The sequence below is a fragment of the Vicia villosa genome, linkage group LG5 (assembly GCF_029867415.1).
Source record: "Vicia villosa cultivar HV-30 ecotype Madison, WI linkage group LG5, Vvil1.0, whole genome shotgun sequence".
NCBI lineage: Eukaryota > Viridiplantae > Streptophyta > Magnoliopsida > Fabales > Fabaceae > Vicia > Vicia villosa.
Genome location: NC_081184.1, coordinates 38,531,274 through 38,548,845, shown reverse-complemented (window position 1 = coordinate 38,548,845; position 17,572 = coordinate 38,531,274). Strand labels below are relative to the sequence as shown.

At 28.7% G+C, this 17,572-nt stretch overlaps 1 protein-coding gene across 1 annotated transcript; it reads right to left on the bottom strand.

Annotated features, from left to right (window-relative positions):
- Window positions 1-15,966: 15,966 nt before the first annotated feature.
- LOC131604539 (repetitive proline-rich cell wall protein 2-like) lies at window positions 15,967-16,464 on the bottom strand. Its single transcript, XM_058876972.1, has one exon. The coding sequence runs from the start codon at window positions 16,462-16,464 to the stop codon at window positions 15,967-15,969; it is 498 nt and encodes a 165-aa protein (XP_058732955.1).
- Window positions 16,465-17,572: the final 1,108 nt, after the last annotated feature.

Genomic DNA, 17,572 nt, shown 5'->3' with positions numbered 1-17,572 from the left:
GGACTTGAGATTTATTATCCGAGCCCGGCCCTAGATAGGCTTCGGGCTACCCGGCCTTAAATGAGTTTTTTATTTAAAAAAATTAAAATTAAAACTCCATAATATTTATTATAAAAAAAATTAAAAATTATGTAATTTTAAACATAATACATTTTTAAATACTATATTATCTCGTATAAATACTATAATGTGTTTCTAAATACAATATGTATAAATTGTATAAAATGATACTTGAATATTTATTATAAGAGAAAAACTAATATAGTACGATGAAAAAATGTTGATTATATTAATGTATAATATTTAAAAGAGAAAGATTGAATAAAATAGAGATGAAATTTAGTGAAGTGAGAAAAATCAATATCATACATAATAATAAAGCAAAATGAGAACTTTGGCAAGTTTGCCACATGTCTCATTCTCATGCATTCTTATATTTTAGTGGGTTTCTATTAATAGTAATAAAATATTATTCTTTATTATTAAATTATTAATTATATTATTTTTTATATGATTATTATTTGATTTTTAAAGCCAATTAAATAGATGTCGCCTTTTCCCTTTTCCAAAACAAGTTTTCACGCCCAAAAACCCTTCAGATTTCCTCTTCAACTTCCAAGGCAAAATCAATTGTTTCTCCTCCACTCATTCCCCACATTTATTAAATTTTTGCAATTTCCAATCAAGAAATTGATGGAATCCGCCGCCTAATGATGTAATGGCATCAATTCGTGATTTTTTCAATAGCCTTCAATGATTTCCCTCTACTTATATATACCACGGTTTCGAACTTCTGATTTACAACAGGTTAGTATATTGGTTTGCAAATCAACTGATGTTGTCACTCCGTCAATCTCGACGATTTCCTACCACCTTCCTCTCTGTCGCACGACACTTGCGATGACGTCCTTATCCGCGTCCATCTGACGAACTGTCCACCTCTTTATCCGCCTCTGAAATCCACCTTCCTTCCGTCGAAGCAAGCAGTCTGGTCACTCTTCTCTTTACCACGCTGATTTTGAGAGAGTCACAAGACACCGTGGAAATCACATCTATGAAGAAAAAATTGAAGAGAGAATATGAAGGATCCGAGAGATGGGTTTGGTTTTGTTGGCTCGATGACTTAAATGAGGGGGAAGTGAAAATCAATTTTGTTTTTCGTTTTAGATGCTGAGAGAAAGTTGGAACGGATGAAATTTTGTTTTTCTTTTTTCCCTTTGATTCCTACCGTGAATTGATTGTGATTTTGATTTTGGTTGAATTGAAATTGTGTAGGGCCTTTGATCTCATCATCAATTCTTCAATTTTGCAGGTAATTTATTTAATTTATGTTGATTGATGTTGATTTAATGACAGAAACGGCTGAGGTTCAAGTTCAAGCCACTCAAGTTGTTCGGATTGTCAGTAAACCAAATGACATAGTCACGACAATCTTGATTCAAGCCACTTTATATGCACGTATCAACACTGATTATCATCTTTCATTGCAGAGAATAATTATTTGTGACAAAGTGGTTCCGAGTGGTGCAATGATGATTGTTAGAACAATTGCGAAGTTGACATCTAAACTCAGATAACTTTCTCCTTTTGTTCAGTGAAATGTTGATATGGTCATATTTCCTAAGGCTATGTTTGGATTGATGGACTAGAACGGAACAGAGCGGAGTGGAACATGATGGAATGGAGTGGAGCGGAGCGGAATGGTATTGAGATTCCATTCCATTGTTTGTGTATATTTTATAATTTGACGGAGCGGAATAGAATAGTTTAGTTCATTCCATTGCGTACACCCCAAATTGGGTGGAATGAAAATTGAAGGATATGATGGAATAGGATGGAATGGATTCCATCATATTCCATTCCACTCCATCCATTATTTATAAATCCAAACAATGGAATCTGATTAAATACCACTCCACTCCATTCCATTCCATCACATTCCATCAATCCAAACATACCCTAACTATGTGAGTAGATTCATCAAATGTATTTTTCATGTAATATTTGGATTATGAGTGTCCAAGTTTTTAGGCCCTTATAGTTTTCTTTTTTAGTTTGTTAACTGGATGCATAAGTAATCTGTCTAAATGCCTGCATAAGAAAGTTCTTCTCAGTTGCTACACTCCCTATTGGAACTTTCAGAATTTCTCTCATATTGCTATAACAAGGCCATCTCTGGTGGTTGTAATGATAAACATTGCTTTGTATTGATGGTTCGATTAACCGTTTTGAACTTTGATACTCAAATGTTTATTGACAGGTTATAGATTCCTTCTAAATTGTACACAGAACTACTGAGAAACCGACGCGTCTTTGTCGTTAGAATTAGTTGACTTATGTTTTGTGTTTGGTGATAATTTTATTTTTTTTGTTTTTCTAAATGATGTTCTCATTACATGGTGTGGTGTTTTGTTTCAGATATTTCATGGTGTATGGTGTGTCCTATTGGCCGCTAAAAAACAACATAATATTTAGTCAACCATATATTATTAATGTACACACCATATATTATTAATTATTTAGGCAATATCAACTTATTATTCGATGGTGTGTAAATCAACATAATATTTATGCAATATGAACGTTTTAGCTGCTAAAAAACAACATATTATTAACTATTACACACCATAAAATAATTTGATTGGATGGTGTGTTATATTTCTTTATGCTGCTAATAAATATTATATGCTCTAATTAATAATATAAAATTAATCATTTTTTCCTTCTATTTTCCCAAAGTCTTTCAAACTATTAAAATTATAGATTTCTTTTTATTAACTAAATATTCTAATTTTGTTATTTGATGATTTCCAATTTAAATATGATATTTTTTCCATTTCATTATTGTTTTAATTTGGTATGGACAACTACCACTTGAAGGAGAAATTAAACACATGTATATAATATTTTTTGTTTCAGATTCTTATTGGTAAATCAAATTAAATATATAATTAAAGTTAAATAATGAGATTTAAATAGTTTCAATTGTATTATAAAATTTCATTTATAGTAAATTGATCTCAATGTATATTTTTAACATATAAAATGTAAAATTTAGGGCTAAAAATAATAATTTATTTTCTAAATTTTTATTTTTAAATCAAGTATCACTTTCAAAAAATTAGTAAAATTGTGACTATTCAACACTAGGTTTTTTTTCAATGTCATTGATTTGTGTTTCCATAATGAAGATTTAATTATAATAACTAGATTAATAGTTATTTTTAATAAAATTTTATTTTTTTTTATATTTGTATTTTTTAAATTATAACATCTATATAGATTTTTAATATCAAAATCACCTATCAGGTTCATCTGTTGGCTGCTGCAGTAGATTAAAAATTGTATCAAAATCATGTATCAGGATCCTCTGCTGCAAGATCAAGCTCTTAAATATACTCTATAAATAAAGATCAAACTCTTAAATATACTCTATAAATAAAGATCAAGCTCTTAAATATACTCTATAAATAAAGATGAATATTTTTATAATAATATTCTCTTAAATAATACTCTCTTTTTAGTATAGTTTTCAAATTATATAAATATAATAAGTAAATATTTTTATTATGTACTTCAAGAATTCATTAAATTATTACAATAAATCGCACTATTAAGATGATAAAAAAATAATATGATAATTTTTTAATATTAATTATGGATTAAATTAATAAAATAAATATATTGAAAGATTATTAATTAATTTCATGTTATTTAGAAACTTAATTGAAGAAAAAATAATTTAAAAATTTTGTTGATGTTTTTTTAATTTTAAATAAAAAATTAATACAAATTTTATTAATATATATTTTTAATCTTAAAAATTTTATTTTAGATTTTGCCTCAGACCTCTAAATTTGTTGGGTCGGCCTGATTATATAGAATTGCGTGAACAAGTGTATTACCAGCACAATTGCAGGGAAAAAAAGTAGGATAGCTTGGTAAAAAGAGTTGATTATATCTATCATCGACTTCATCATCTTTGTTATTAGGGTCTTGCTAACAAGGCCGGCCCTGTGCATGTGCAGGAAGTGCTACAGCACAGGGCCCCAAATTTTAGGGCCTCCCAAATTTTTAAAAGGTCCAATATTTTTTCCGTAAATATTAATTGAAATAAATAAAATGTTATGATAAAAATTCAATATATCAAAAAATGCTATAATAAAAACTCAATACATACAAAAATTGAGATAGATCAAAATTCAAAATAGTTTTAATTAAATAGATTATTGATTAATACATGAATGTAATTTTTATGTGTCTTTTTTAATTATTATAGTTGTATTTATATTTTAAATTTGGGCCTATTTTCAAAATTAGAACGGGGCCTCTGCGTTGATTGGGCAGGCCTTGCTTGCTAATCAGTGCAACATTGTTGATAATATTTTTAAATAACTTATAGAAATTTTTACAAATTATAATTCTTTTAAATTAATATCATAATTTACAAATTAAAAATTGTTTTATAGTTACATATATTAAATCTTTCATTAAAAAAATTATATATTAAATTTTTAAGTAATACAAATAATTTTTAAATTAAAATAATTATTTTAATTAACCAATTTTAACCCGTGCCTTGCACGGGTATAGATACTAGTACTATTTTAGAGTAAGATAATATAAATATTAATATATTTTTAAAAAAATTATAATTATGCGGGCCTAATGGGCTATCCACGGCTAATATGGGCTAGCCCAAATGGGTAGCGGGCTTTTCAAGGTTGGGCTAAAAAGACCCTAAAAAAGGACTCTAATTTTACGGTCCAACCCCTATAATTTTTCGGGCCTGACGGGTCGGCTCATATGGGGTAACCCATTTTGACAGCTCTAGTTGTAACCATAGTTGATGTTAATTGATGATGTTGGACTCTTACAACATTTATGTTAATCTCTAGAACGGTGGTGCGGAGTGGACTCGGTGGTTGTAACGGTGAGATGTGTGAGGCTAGAGCCATTGATTGACTTAACTCAGATATTTTAGCAGAGTCGCCACCGCGCTTTATTTTTGTTATTGTTATAAAAAACTGTTTTTGTGTTTTTTTAATAGAGTGGGAGGATGAGAAAAGAAGATTTTAAAAGTGAGTTCGATAAGACATCGCATCTTAAGCCTAGATACCCCCTTAAGTGCAATAGGGAAGTCAGATATTTTGTAGTTCCTCTTAAAAGGAAAATAAAGAGCCAAGAGGAAAAATCTTTTTGGGCGTTGAGCTTTAACAATACTCAACGGGTTTTTAAAATGTTGAGCTTTAATAATACTTAACAAGTTTTAAAAGATGCAAAGCTGTACCAATACAAGGCAAAGGTTTAATAAAAGAGGTTGGTTGAGCTTTAATAATACAAAATCAATGGTTGATTTAAAAAGGTTGTGCTTTAACAATACAAAATCAATTTCAAAACAAAGGGGATGCAAAGCCTTAACAATACTAAGCACAAAGTAAGAGAGTTGGAAAAGAGAGTGAGTACCTTGACAATTTTAGTTAATATCATTCTCATTCCTTTGGAGTTTAGGCAACATCTTAAGCAATCAATCATGGTGAATATCTCAAGCGATATGTGTGATATAATATGTGTATCATATATACAATCAAGGATGAGTTTAACAAAATATCAATGTACAAACTCAGGGATAAAAGTTGAATGAATAAAAGGATGATATACCTCAAGATCATTTCATGTATGAATGAATATGATGGATGATAGATGGATAAATATCTCATGCATGTGGGGTTAGTTCAACAATGTATATATATACACAAAGATAATAACATAACCTAATGTAGCCAAACAAAAGAAACTATAATCTCCCCCTTTGGCAAATTTGGGCTAAAACATCTGTGAGATGTGATCTTCATGAAGAAGCACATGTAGAACATTATATCACACATCAGAATCAACATAGAAAACAACAACAACAGAAGTAGCCCATAAATGAGGTGATTGCTAAACATCAAGAGATCAACTCCATACACGGGACATCTTGCACATAAAATATTATCCTAATCATTACTCTCCATTTTGGCCATAATTTGGCAAGGGTATTGGAAGATCCATAAACAAAACATCAAGAATCACAGTCATGCATGAACACACAATTAGTAGTTAAGTAAGATTCAGCAGCAGAAACTACTAACACCGAGATCAGCACACAAGGCTGAGGGCCATATGTTAAGCCATATGCTTTAGCACATGTGCACTCACAAAATCAAAACTGACAGTACTAAACACATTAGTTAGTACCATTCATACTAGAGTCAGCGGCATCATATACCAACACCACACATTTAGAAGAGTCAATAGAGGTAGCAATAACAAGTTGAGGTGAAACAACTCCAACATTTCTTCCTCAAAATCTAGACCAGTTTCATCAAGTGCTACACACATGTTGGATACAATGTCTGAGACATCTTTCCAAATATTACGCTTGTAAATGATTCTCAGCAACCCATTAGAAATACCATTATCCTTAACCTCAATCTCCTACATCAACGTAGAATAACAAGCTCCAGTATTCAACACTGTCTTCAACAAATTATCATCATCATGAAGCTCCATAAAGTCATTATAAACCAATGATTCAAAAGTTCTTATGTATCCTTATTTACAGTTTTCTCTTCTTCCTTAGTTCCCTTTTCTTTGCTCATAATCTTATCAATACAGGGAACCTCGCTTTTGCTCAATCAATTAAAAGTGGAAGTTGAAAGCTTCTTACACTTTCCTCTATCATACTACTTTTTAAACTCATTGATCTACTATTTAGAGTTATAACCATCATTAGTAACAATCTTTATTAGCCCAGTAGCTTTCATGATTTCTTTGCAATCAAGGGTTTCTCCATTTAGCTCCCTTTCAGCTTCATTTCTTCTTTGAAGAACATACTTCTACTTTTGAATACTTGTTTCATAATGGAATGACACATTATCCATGTAAGCAGATAATAAACTCACAGGAATATCTTCCCTCCAACCTTTATCCTTAAGATGGACACAATGTTCTAGACATTTGCTGCAGCACCTGTCTCATATTCACATGTTTGAATAAGTCTTCTATTCACTTCAGACTTGATAAGGACAACTTGTTCATCCTTCCTCTAAGTTTGAAACTCAGTTACTAACATGTCATACCTGTTTTCTAACACATCCTAGTTGGATCTTCATTACCACCTATTGTGATATCCTTGGGCAATTGATTTTTCCTCCACGGTTTAGTGGAACTACTTCCATCATACTTTGAAATACCATTTTAAATACTAATTGCTTTTAACAATATGGATGTGTTGTCAATTTTGCCTTATAAACAATAAGGATATGAATGCTATTAATTACTATAAATAATAATTAAAAATTTATTTACAATTGAGTAAAAAAATGTGTAGGATTTGCAATAATTTTTTTTTCAGGATACCACTTTTACCTACGGTCACATGCCGTAGCCAAAAAGATAACTTTTGTAAGAGAAATAGTGACAGACAAATAGAACTGTAGGTAAAGATCTATGTTCGTTGGCAAAACATTAACTGACACACAAAAATCCGTTGTTAGTCGGGCGATATAGTACATGGCCAACATGGCCGCAGGTGGTTTACAATTCGGCCTTTACCTACAACTAATTAACATATAGTCACGGATTTTGACAGTCATCACAAGTCAATTTTCTTGTAATGCAAACAGAGGCGGATCTAAGTACAAGGTTAAGGGGGCTTCAGCCCCCACAAAGTGCAAACAAAATAAACATATATATGTAATTATATCTAATATTAAGTTATATCTTGTCCCCATCCCATAAATTAGTAAGTGTTTATATTTTAATTAATTGTTATAAAGAAATAAATATAGATAGTTGGAAGATATTAATCAGTATTGTATTACTTATTATTCATTAATATAAGCACCAAGTGTATATTTCATTATTTTTTTAAAAAGGTTTTATAATGTAGTCAATGTGTTCATTTTAGGTATTAATATATCTTAAATACTTTTTATATGTATATAATTAATTTAAATATTTCATAGTTTGTGATATTGATTAAGATTTATTTAATCATATATTCTTTTATTACTTCTTTATTAAGAATACTTTTACACATAAATATAAAATATATCATATTTAAAAATGAATAGGGTTTAGGATTTACAATGTAGTTGATGGGTTAATTTTGATGTATTAATATATACATAAAATATTTTTCTTAAATGTATATATTTAATTTTAGCTTTTCATATTTAAGACACATTGTGATATTAATTATGATTTATTTTAAAATAAAAATTAAATATATTTATTATTAAGAAAATGTGGTTATTTTAAAAATAATTTTTTTTTGCTAATGTGTTTATATTTAGAGACAGAGAGAATGATTTTAATGATATACTCTTAAATCTTTTTATTACTTCTTTAAGAATAAATATACATATAAATATATCACATTTTAAAATTAATATTATTTTATATATTATAGATTTTTTTTGCCCCCTTTACGAAATAATCTTGGATCCGCCACTGAATGCAAAATACCTAGATTCTATAATAAGGGCCTAGTTGTCTTTGCACAAAGCTAACATTAGTCATGTGTATGTAATTTAAATTTATCATCGTCAAAGTTATGTTTGGACAACAATATTCTATTTTTCTTACTTTTCTTTTTCAATACACTACAAGAAAAAGTTGAATTTGTCAGGGGCAAAACACTTCACAAAAAATTAACAATGTTTGGGGGTAAAGCCCCTCGCAACGTGCAATTAAGAAAAACAAACAGAAAAAAAATATATCTTGGGGAAACCCCTCGCAAAAAAGAAAGAGGGAAAATTTAAATTTTGAAAAAACTATTTACCGAGGGGCAACCCCTGGCAAATGGAAATGGCGCTAAAAAGTCAAATCAGAGATACATTTTGGCAGAGATTAGCGAGGGGACACCCCTCCCAATAAACCACTAGGATATTAGCGAGGGACTACCCCACGCAAAATTACCCACTCCTGCTCTTGCAGACTGCGTGTGCAGTTTGTGTTTCCCATGTTGCTTTTTAGCGACGGGTTGCCCCACGCAGCTTTTGACCGTTTTATTAGCGAGGGGATGCCCCTCAGAAATATCGACACCATTATTAATTCGCACAACAACTCCACCGCTTAACCTATTAATATTTATCTCTTCTTCTTCCCTTCCCTTCACACTCTCATTCCTAACCAGAATTATCTTTCTCTTCTTCTTCTTCTTCCCTTCATCCTTCACACTCTCTTCTTCTTCTTCTTCTTCTTCTTCTTCTTCTTCTTCCCTTCCTCTATAATTTACTTATTCATTTTGACATTTCCTTTTTAATTTTTGTGATATTCATGATTCTACTTTATTTAATATTTTTAAAATTCATACAACAATGTAGGAGCAATGTTGTTGGGATGTTAGAGATGAGGCCGCGATTAAAAAAAACTTTCACTCAAAATGTGCTGCTCGGTTTTCTGATACCATGAGGAATGTTAGACATAAATGGGAAGCAAAAGGGACACGTCCACGTTGGATAGGAGAAGAAATATTCCCAAAGCTTATTCATAATTGGAATTTTGATAAGTTTAAGGAAATATCTGAGCAGGCAAAGAAAAATAGAGCATCTGAAGTTGGTGGCTGCAACTACACAGCAGGAAGTATTAGTGTGGCTGAAGTTGCGTGAAGGATGGTACATAAATTTATTAATTTCTTATTAAATCTATTATTTAAATGTTGTATTATGTATAACTAATTTTTTTTACTTATTTAGCGTGAAGAATTAGGCAGAACTCCACTTCTTAATGAGCTCCACATGGAGACTCATCTCAAGAGAAATGGAGAGTTTATTGACGAGCGCGCAAAAATCACCCAAGTAAGTTATTTTTATATTAAAGATATTTTATTTATTTCTTTTATATGTACATAGTTTATTTGAATCATGATAACATTTAATTTTTTTATAGGAGAATTTTGATAGAGAACTTGCCATAAAGTTGTCAGAGCATCCTGAAATACCTGAACCACCACTAGGGTATCCTGTTGACCCTAGTATTGGTTTTCAGACTTGGTATAAGGTTTCAGGTAGAAAGAAGAAAAATGGGAGAATGTATTGTACTGGAGGGTATTCCAAAAATATCAAGCGGCGTAGTAGAGATTTCAAAATGAGATATGCTGATGGAGAAAGGATCATCCACTCCACCTATATTAACCACCAAAATGCTTGAAACTGTGAGAAACTTGGCAAATACTGAGGCAGCACAAAAAGTAGCAGCAAGAAATTTGAAAATTGAAGAGATGAAGAGAAAACACTTAGAGATGCAGGAGGAAATGCAAAGAAGAGAAAGAGACTTACGGGAAGAAATGAGGAGAGAATTACAAGAAGAAATGAGGAGGCAGACACAATAGTATCAAGAAGCAATGCGGATTGCAAATGAGCGGGCACAAAAGTTTGATCAATTTTTTGCTTCACAAAATATTGGTGGTGGACTTGGAGGAACTAGTGGATATGGAGGAGTTGTTGAAGAAGAGGAGGAACAAGATGGAGGGAATAATTAAATTTACATATTTAAGTTTATTTTAATTTGTATGGAACAATTTGTGTTAACTATTTTGAACTTATTTTTAAACATTATTGTAATTTTGTATGGAGTTTCATTTTTATTATATTTGCTTAAATATTATTATTTATATGTATTATAATAATTTCGTTTTAATTTGAATTATTATATATATATATATATATATATATTAATTTAAATTATATTATAATTATATTTTTGTTTTAATTATTAGGTATGATTTTATAAATTATATTTTTTTTCAAATGAAAAACAATTTGCCAAGGGCTAATCCCCAAGCAAAGAGAAAAATCCTTCATTTTGCGAGGGGCTTCTCCCCAAGCAAAATATCTGACGCAGACTGCACCCTTGCAGACTGCTAGCTGGTGCCTACGTCTGTAAACTGCAGAGGAGAAAATTGACTTGACATTTAGCAAGGGGATAAGCCCCTGACAATTTAGCGAAGTGAAAAGCCCCTCGGTAATTGATTTGCGACCCCCTGTTTTGCTAGGGGAGCTGTCCCCTCGCAAATTGTGCATTTGTGAGGAATTTTTGCCTTTAGTGAGGTGTTTAGCCCCTAGCAAATTGCAGTTATTCTTGTAGTGATAACTTAACTGTCAAAAATTTGTGTTCATGGCTGCAATTAAAATTGATATAGACAAACGATAATGTCCTTCACTTAATCAAATAACACAACACCTTAAACAACCACAGTTGCCAAAGATGTGTAATGAATGAAATAAATAATAACTATACCATTTTTTAACACTTTGCTATTTATAGAAGGTCACTGAACAAACCAATATGCGAAGGTCATATACCGCATCCAATTGGCAAAAACCCTTTCAACAAATTAATGGGCAAAAATATTTTTTTAATTAGTTTTATTATTATTCATTTTCTCATTATTTTACCATATATATATATATATATATATATATATATATATATATATATATATATATATATATATATATATATATATATATATATATATATATAATAAATTTACAATTTAATTTAAATTATTAAATATGGTATTGTTTTTTTAAAATATTTTTAATGCAACAAAATTTATTTTTAAAAGTTGTATCAATTATTGTTTTTAGTCTTTAAAAGAAATAATACCCTCAAATTGGTGATTAGAGTGATTAAAAATATATATACTTTTAATATTTTAATATAATAAAGTAGATGACATATGAAATCCTATCATTATCCCTCTAATCACCAATTTGAGGGTGATAAACGGGGACATAAATGTAATTGCATCTCCTTTAATACTTTAATTAATAAATAAATTTTTTAATCATTTGATAACCTTTCAATTATCCATTTTTTTCATCATTATTACTAACGTGATGCTCTTTTTTTGGAATTGTGAAATCTTTCTTGGAATACAGCAAAACCTCCTCCATGCTTCTTCTCTTTGATTTTTGAGAAACCCTTCAATTTTCTCTCATTAATCTATATATTATGGCTTTTGATTTCAACCAACAAACCCTAATCTACAAACCATTACTATCCTATAACTACCGTAATTACTTCTGCCGTCCAACACAATTAAACATCCTTTGAACAAATCAATTTGCAGCATGCTTTTTTCAGAAACAACCTTGGAATGGTACAAAACATTTCATTCTTCACCCTCTTAGACTTCTGCAAAAACCTTCAAAACATACTCTCATAAATCTATAAATTATGGCATTTGATGTCCACCGAGTTTCAGATTTTCTTGAATCAATTCTTCATTACGGTATTGTTGTTTTTCATCTTCAACGTGTTCCCATCGAATTTTTCAGATTTTCTCCTTCTATCTTCAACGTGTTCCCATAATTTTTCAGATTTTCTCCTTCTATCTTCAACGTGTTCCCATAATTTTTCAGATTTTCTCCTTCTTATGCAAATTAGGGTTAGAATTTCTATTCGCGTTCGATTTGGAACAACATGCTATTTTGTTTAAGTTTGATTTGGTACAACATGCGATTTCCAAGTCGTTCTTAATCCATTATCTTTTCTCATGTTTTCCATACTTTGTTGAGATTTTCGCAAAATCTAAAACTGTGTTTCTGATAAGTTAAATTTAATTTTATAATAACATTTTAATATTATTTGTTATCGTTTATATTATACACCGACAATTCCAAAAAAATTTACGATTGTTGTGTAAAGCAGTTTTAACAATTTTATAATTTGACTACAATTATATTCTACAAAATAATTTGACTACAATTATTTGAAACTTTAATATATTCATGTTTTTTACCACTAATAAATTCATACAAATTATTCACTTCATACTAATTAATGGTAGTATTTTTCTTAGAAATCCATTCTTTTTATTTTGAAATAAAAGATATTTTGTAATTTTTTAGATTTTTAGAAAAGATTAATAAAAATATGGAAGAAACTAAAATAAAGCTTATGATTTATTTAAATAAAAAAGATAAATATCTCACAATTATTTTATTCTCTAACTATATTTAATTAGACGGTATTTGTGAAAAAAATAATCTACAACTTTTTTGGATTTCAAGATTTTTGAGCGGTTCTTTTTGCATACAACTTCTTTCAGTTAATAAATAAAAAAAATATTTATATGACTAATAAATTAGTAATTCTTATTGTTTTAGTGATTGTTATCATGTCGGTAAAATTTGAATAATTACTCCTGAGAAACAGCAAACAATTAATTTAATATATTTTATTATCATTCAATTTTTTATCTTCAAATATCTTTGGTAGTAAATAATTTTAAAGGCTAATGTAATTTCACAATAATATATAAATTTTTTATTGAATGAGATAATATAATTTTTTTTGGATAAAAGAGAGGGCCGAAACTCAAAATAAAAGAAACTACAAAACTTTATTATTATTATTATTATTTATAATAAAATGTTAATACTTATTCTAAAGAATGAGATAATATAATTTTAATACATGTAATATAACTTTGTATTTTTTATAATAAAATGTTAATTTTTTTCTAAAGAAATTCTATAAACATTTGTTTTTGATTAATACTGTAAAAAGAATTTATTTACTTTATATTAAATAGAATAGATCTTTTTGTGTTATATCTTTTTTATTCCATTTATGACTATATTTTTTTATTAAATACTAATTATAAAATCATATTAGTATTATTGTCAAAGTTAATATAATATTATACCCTTAATTATAATGGCTTTGGTATAATTTCCTTAATTGTAATTTTTTACTAAATTTCTAATTAATTTTCAAAATAATAAACATTATACCCTATATAAGGTAAAATTTCCATATATCAAGGTAAAATAGGGGCTAATATTGTATTCCAATTAATGTATTTGATAAACATAATTAATACATGTATTTAAAATGTAAATGAAAATTTTTAATACATATATTACAATTAATGTATTTGATTCTTGCAACAACTCTCCGTATTCAAAATCCAAAATAATTAAACTATAATTTACCGATTTTATCATGATTATGGACCATTGATTTTCCCAAAATTTAGTTCCTATCTTTACAAAATCATTAGTTCCAATGTCCATTTATCATTATAATTTTGTCTTAGAAGACGTAAAGTGCCCTAATTTTTCCTTAGTTTCTTTGAGGCTTGAAGCTGAACATTATTAATTTTTGTATTCATGTATTCCAATTTAAAATAATAAAAAGGAAAATATTTTTTATTTTTTAATACATGTATTCCCATTAATATATTTCATTATTACACTTCATAGTGAAAATCCATAATAATTCATCCTTATATTAATTGTCGTTACCTTAACATAACGTAATTAATCAAAAAATTTCTTCGGTGTTTGTTCCAACCTTAACCAGCTGAAAATATAATTTCTTTAGGAAGGATAAGATTAAATTACAATTAGGGACATAAAAGTTTAAAATTGGGATTAGATTTTTCTCACGTAAAAATGGAAGGATAAGATTTCAGTTTAAAATTGAGATTAAAATTTTCTCACGTAAAAATTAACTAATTTACTTACCAAATTTGATTTTATTTTATTTTTTATAATTTACTTATCACATTCAATTTTTCACAAAAATTTCTTTTAGTTTTTCAACCATTGTTATTTATACAACTTAACTATGTTTAAATTTATTTTATATTAGATGATAAAATCATATAATATCAACAGAATCCATAAATTTACAATAAAGAAAAATTTAAAATTATAGCCATGCTCGATGGGCCGAACCTATTTTTCTGACGAGACGACAAAATATTTACTTAAATTGAACAGATATTAGAGATCACCTTCTGAATTACTATAGCATATAACTTCTAAATTACAGCACAAATTTAACAAACATAATATTATTTAATTTATTAAATCTAATCAAATTATTAAACCAATATGTTTTTTTGGTATATAATATATTTTATTTTATAATATTTGTTAATAAAAATTGTAAAATTAAAATTATAAACAATTATAAAAATTACAGGCATGCCCGACGGGACAAACCTGTTTTTCTACCATATATTTGGTTTAATAGCAATTAACAAATTTATATATACTACAACTTAATAATTTAAATTAATATTTGTATGACAATCAACATTGAATTTTTTTTCTGTTAGTCCATATAAATTAATATACATTTTTAAATCATAACTATATAATATTTATTTAATATTTATCGACTTTACGTGACCCGTGCGAATGCACGGGTCCTTTACTAGTGTGTGTGTATATATATATATATATATATATATATATATATATATATATATATATATATATATATATATATATATATATATATATATATATATATATATATATATATATATATAGTCTGGCGCTGTCTGGTTGTATGATCATGTACAACATATTGGCCAGCTATCAATAAGTAATTTGAATTGATTATCTAGACATGCCTTGGAAAATTAAAATACCATACAAAGATTTTTTATTAACTTCAGTGTAATATCTAGACATGCCTTTGAATAAGAGACACAAAGTCATTGTCATTTTGTCGCCTTAAAGTCTTATGTGAACTGTTATCATAAAAATAGTTATAACTCATTTTTCTTTAAACCTACATATTCCAACAACAATGTGTTAGGACGTGCGAAAGAGTATCAAAAGCAACATCTCTCAATGTTAGTCTCTCTTTTTACTTAACTATGAAAAGTAGGATTCTAAGACTTACAATGAGGAAGAACTAGAAATTAACTTGATCAATTCTTTATGTTGATTAATACTGAGAACATAAAGCAACATTTAAACCATGATGCTTTTATTTATAATATAGAGAACAAAAGCACAATTTTCTTTCTGTTTTACCCTCACATTCTTGTTTTTGCAATGACATTGTAAACAAAGGATTGAAATAAAGATTACAAGAATATAGATTTCATGCTTTGTAAACCTTATATATTTCTTATTTAGCATACTTCCTTAATAGCATTTTCTAATACGGAGGAGGAGTGTAAACTGGTGGCTGATACCCAACCGGTGGCTTATAAATCGGAGGTTTCTCAACTGGTGGCTTGTATGTTGGAGGTTTCTCAACTGGTGGCTTGTAGACTGGAGGCTTTTCAACTGGAGGCTTGTAGACAGGAGGTTTTTCTACTGGTGGCTTGTAGACTGGAGGCTTCTCAACTGGTGGTTTGTATACTGGTGGCTTTTCTGTAGGTGGTTTGTAAACGGGAGGTTTTTCAACAGGAGGTTTGTAAATAGGAGGTTTTTCAACTGGTGGTTTATACACAGGTGGCTTCTCTACTGGTGGTTTGTAAACAGGAGACTTCTCAACAGGTGGTTTGTAGACGGGAGGTTTCTCTACTGGTGGCTTGTAGATTGGAGGTGTTTTCACCGGTGGTTGATAAATCGGAGGTTTCTCATAGTTTGCAAACCCCTGAGGAATGACAAGAGCAAGCAGGAGTGACACTAGCAAGGTTAAGGAAGCCATGTTAAGTGTGTTGTTGGGTGCATGAAACATAAGAGTCACTACTTGCTTTTATAGTAACCATAAGTGTATGTCTCAATCTTTAATCGGTAATGACGTGGCACTTTATTTACTATAATTCAATTTTTCTTTGTGAATTTTCAACATTGTAACCTAATACTATTTTGTTATCACATGGTGGCGAAGTTTGAAATTGTGTGAATTGGAAAATGTGTCCTTTAAAGTTGCATAATTTTCAATCACTAATTACATATTCCAAAAATGTGTCCTTTCAAAGACTATTTTTGTCTAACAAAGATTGTCTAAAAATGGATGAAAAATACTAAAAGAGACGTGAAATACAGTCACATACATTACTAAGTTTATTTAATTATTATATATTGATTGCATTTTCCATTTTAAATATCCAAAACGAATAATTGATGTATTGACAGTACTGCTTTTCTACCGACAATATATGCAATATCTTTACCCTATAGAAAATGATACTTTATTGTTTCTTTCACTTTGCTTTTTCCTAATATTTATACACCCTTTCACTCACTCCTTTGGCTTAGTGAAAATTTTGACTTAAATCTGCATTAGTTGAAACTTAAGATTTATATTAACGATTCAATGACTTAACAATTTTTTGGTTGCAACCGGCAATTCTTAACATATCGACTTCCTGCCGGCACATACTCTTTTTGCTGTCTCAATCTTCGCTTGCCCTTTCCATAACACAAACCTACTTTTAATTTAAAAACAAATAATTAGGCCCTTATTTTTTATAAATGCTAGCCATCATCTATGTAACGCTCAAAGATAGATAGATATATATATATATATATATATATATATATATATATATATATATATATATATATATATATATATATATATATATATATATATATATATATATATATATATATATATATATATATATATATATATATATATATATATATCTTTGAGCGTTACATAGATGATGGCTAGCATTTATAAAAAATAAGGGCCTAATTATTTGTTTTTAAATTAAAAGTAGGTTTGTGTTATGGAAAGGGCAAGCGAAGATTGAGACAGCAAAAAGAGTATGTGCCGGCAGGATATATATATATATATATATATA

Excerpts from the sequence above, each read along its gene's own strand:
- LOC131604539 (XM_058876972.1), bottom strand. The coding sequence starts at position 16,464 with ATGGCTTCCTTAACCTTGCTAGTGTCACTCCTGCTTGCTCTTGTCATT.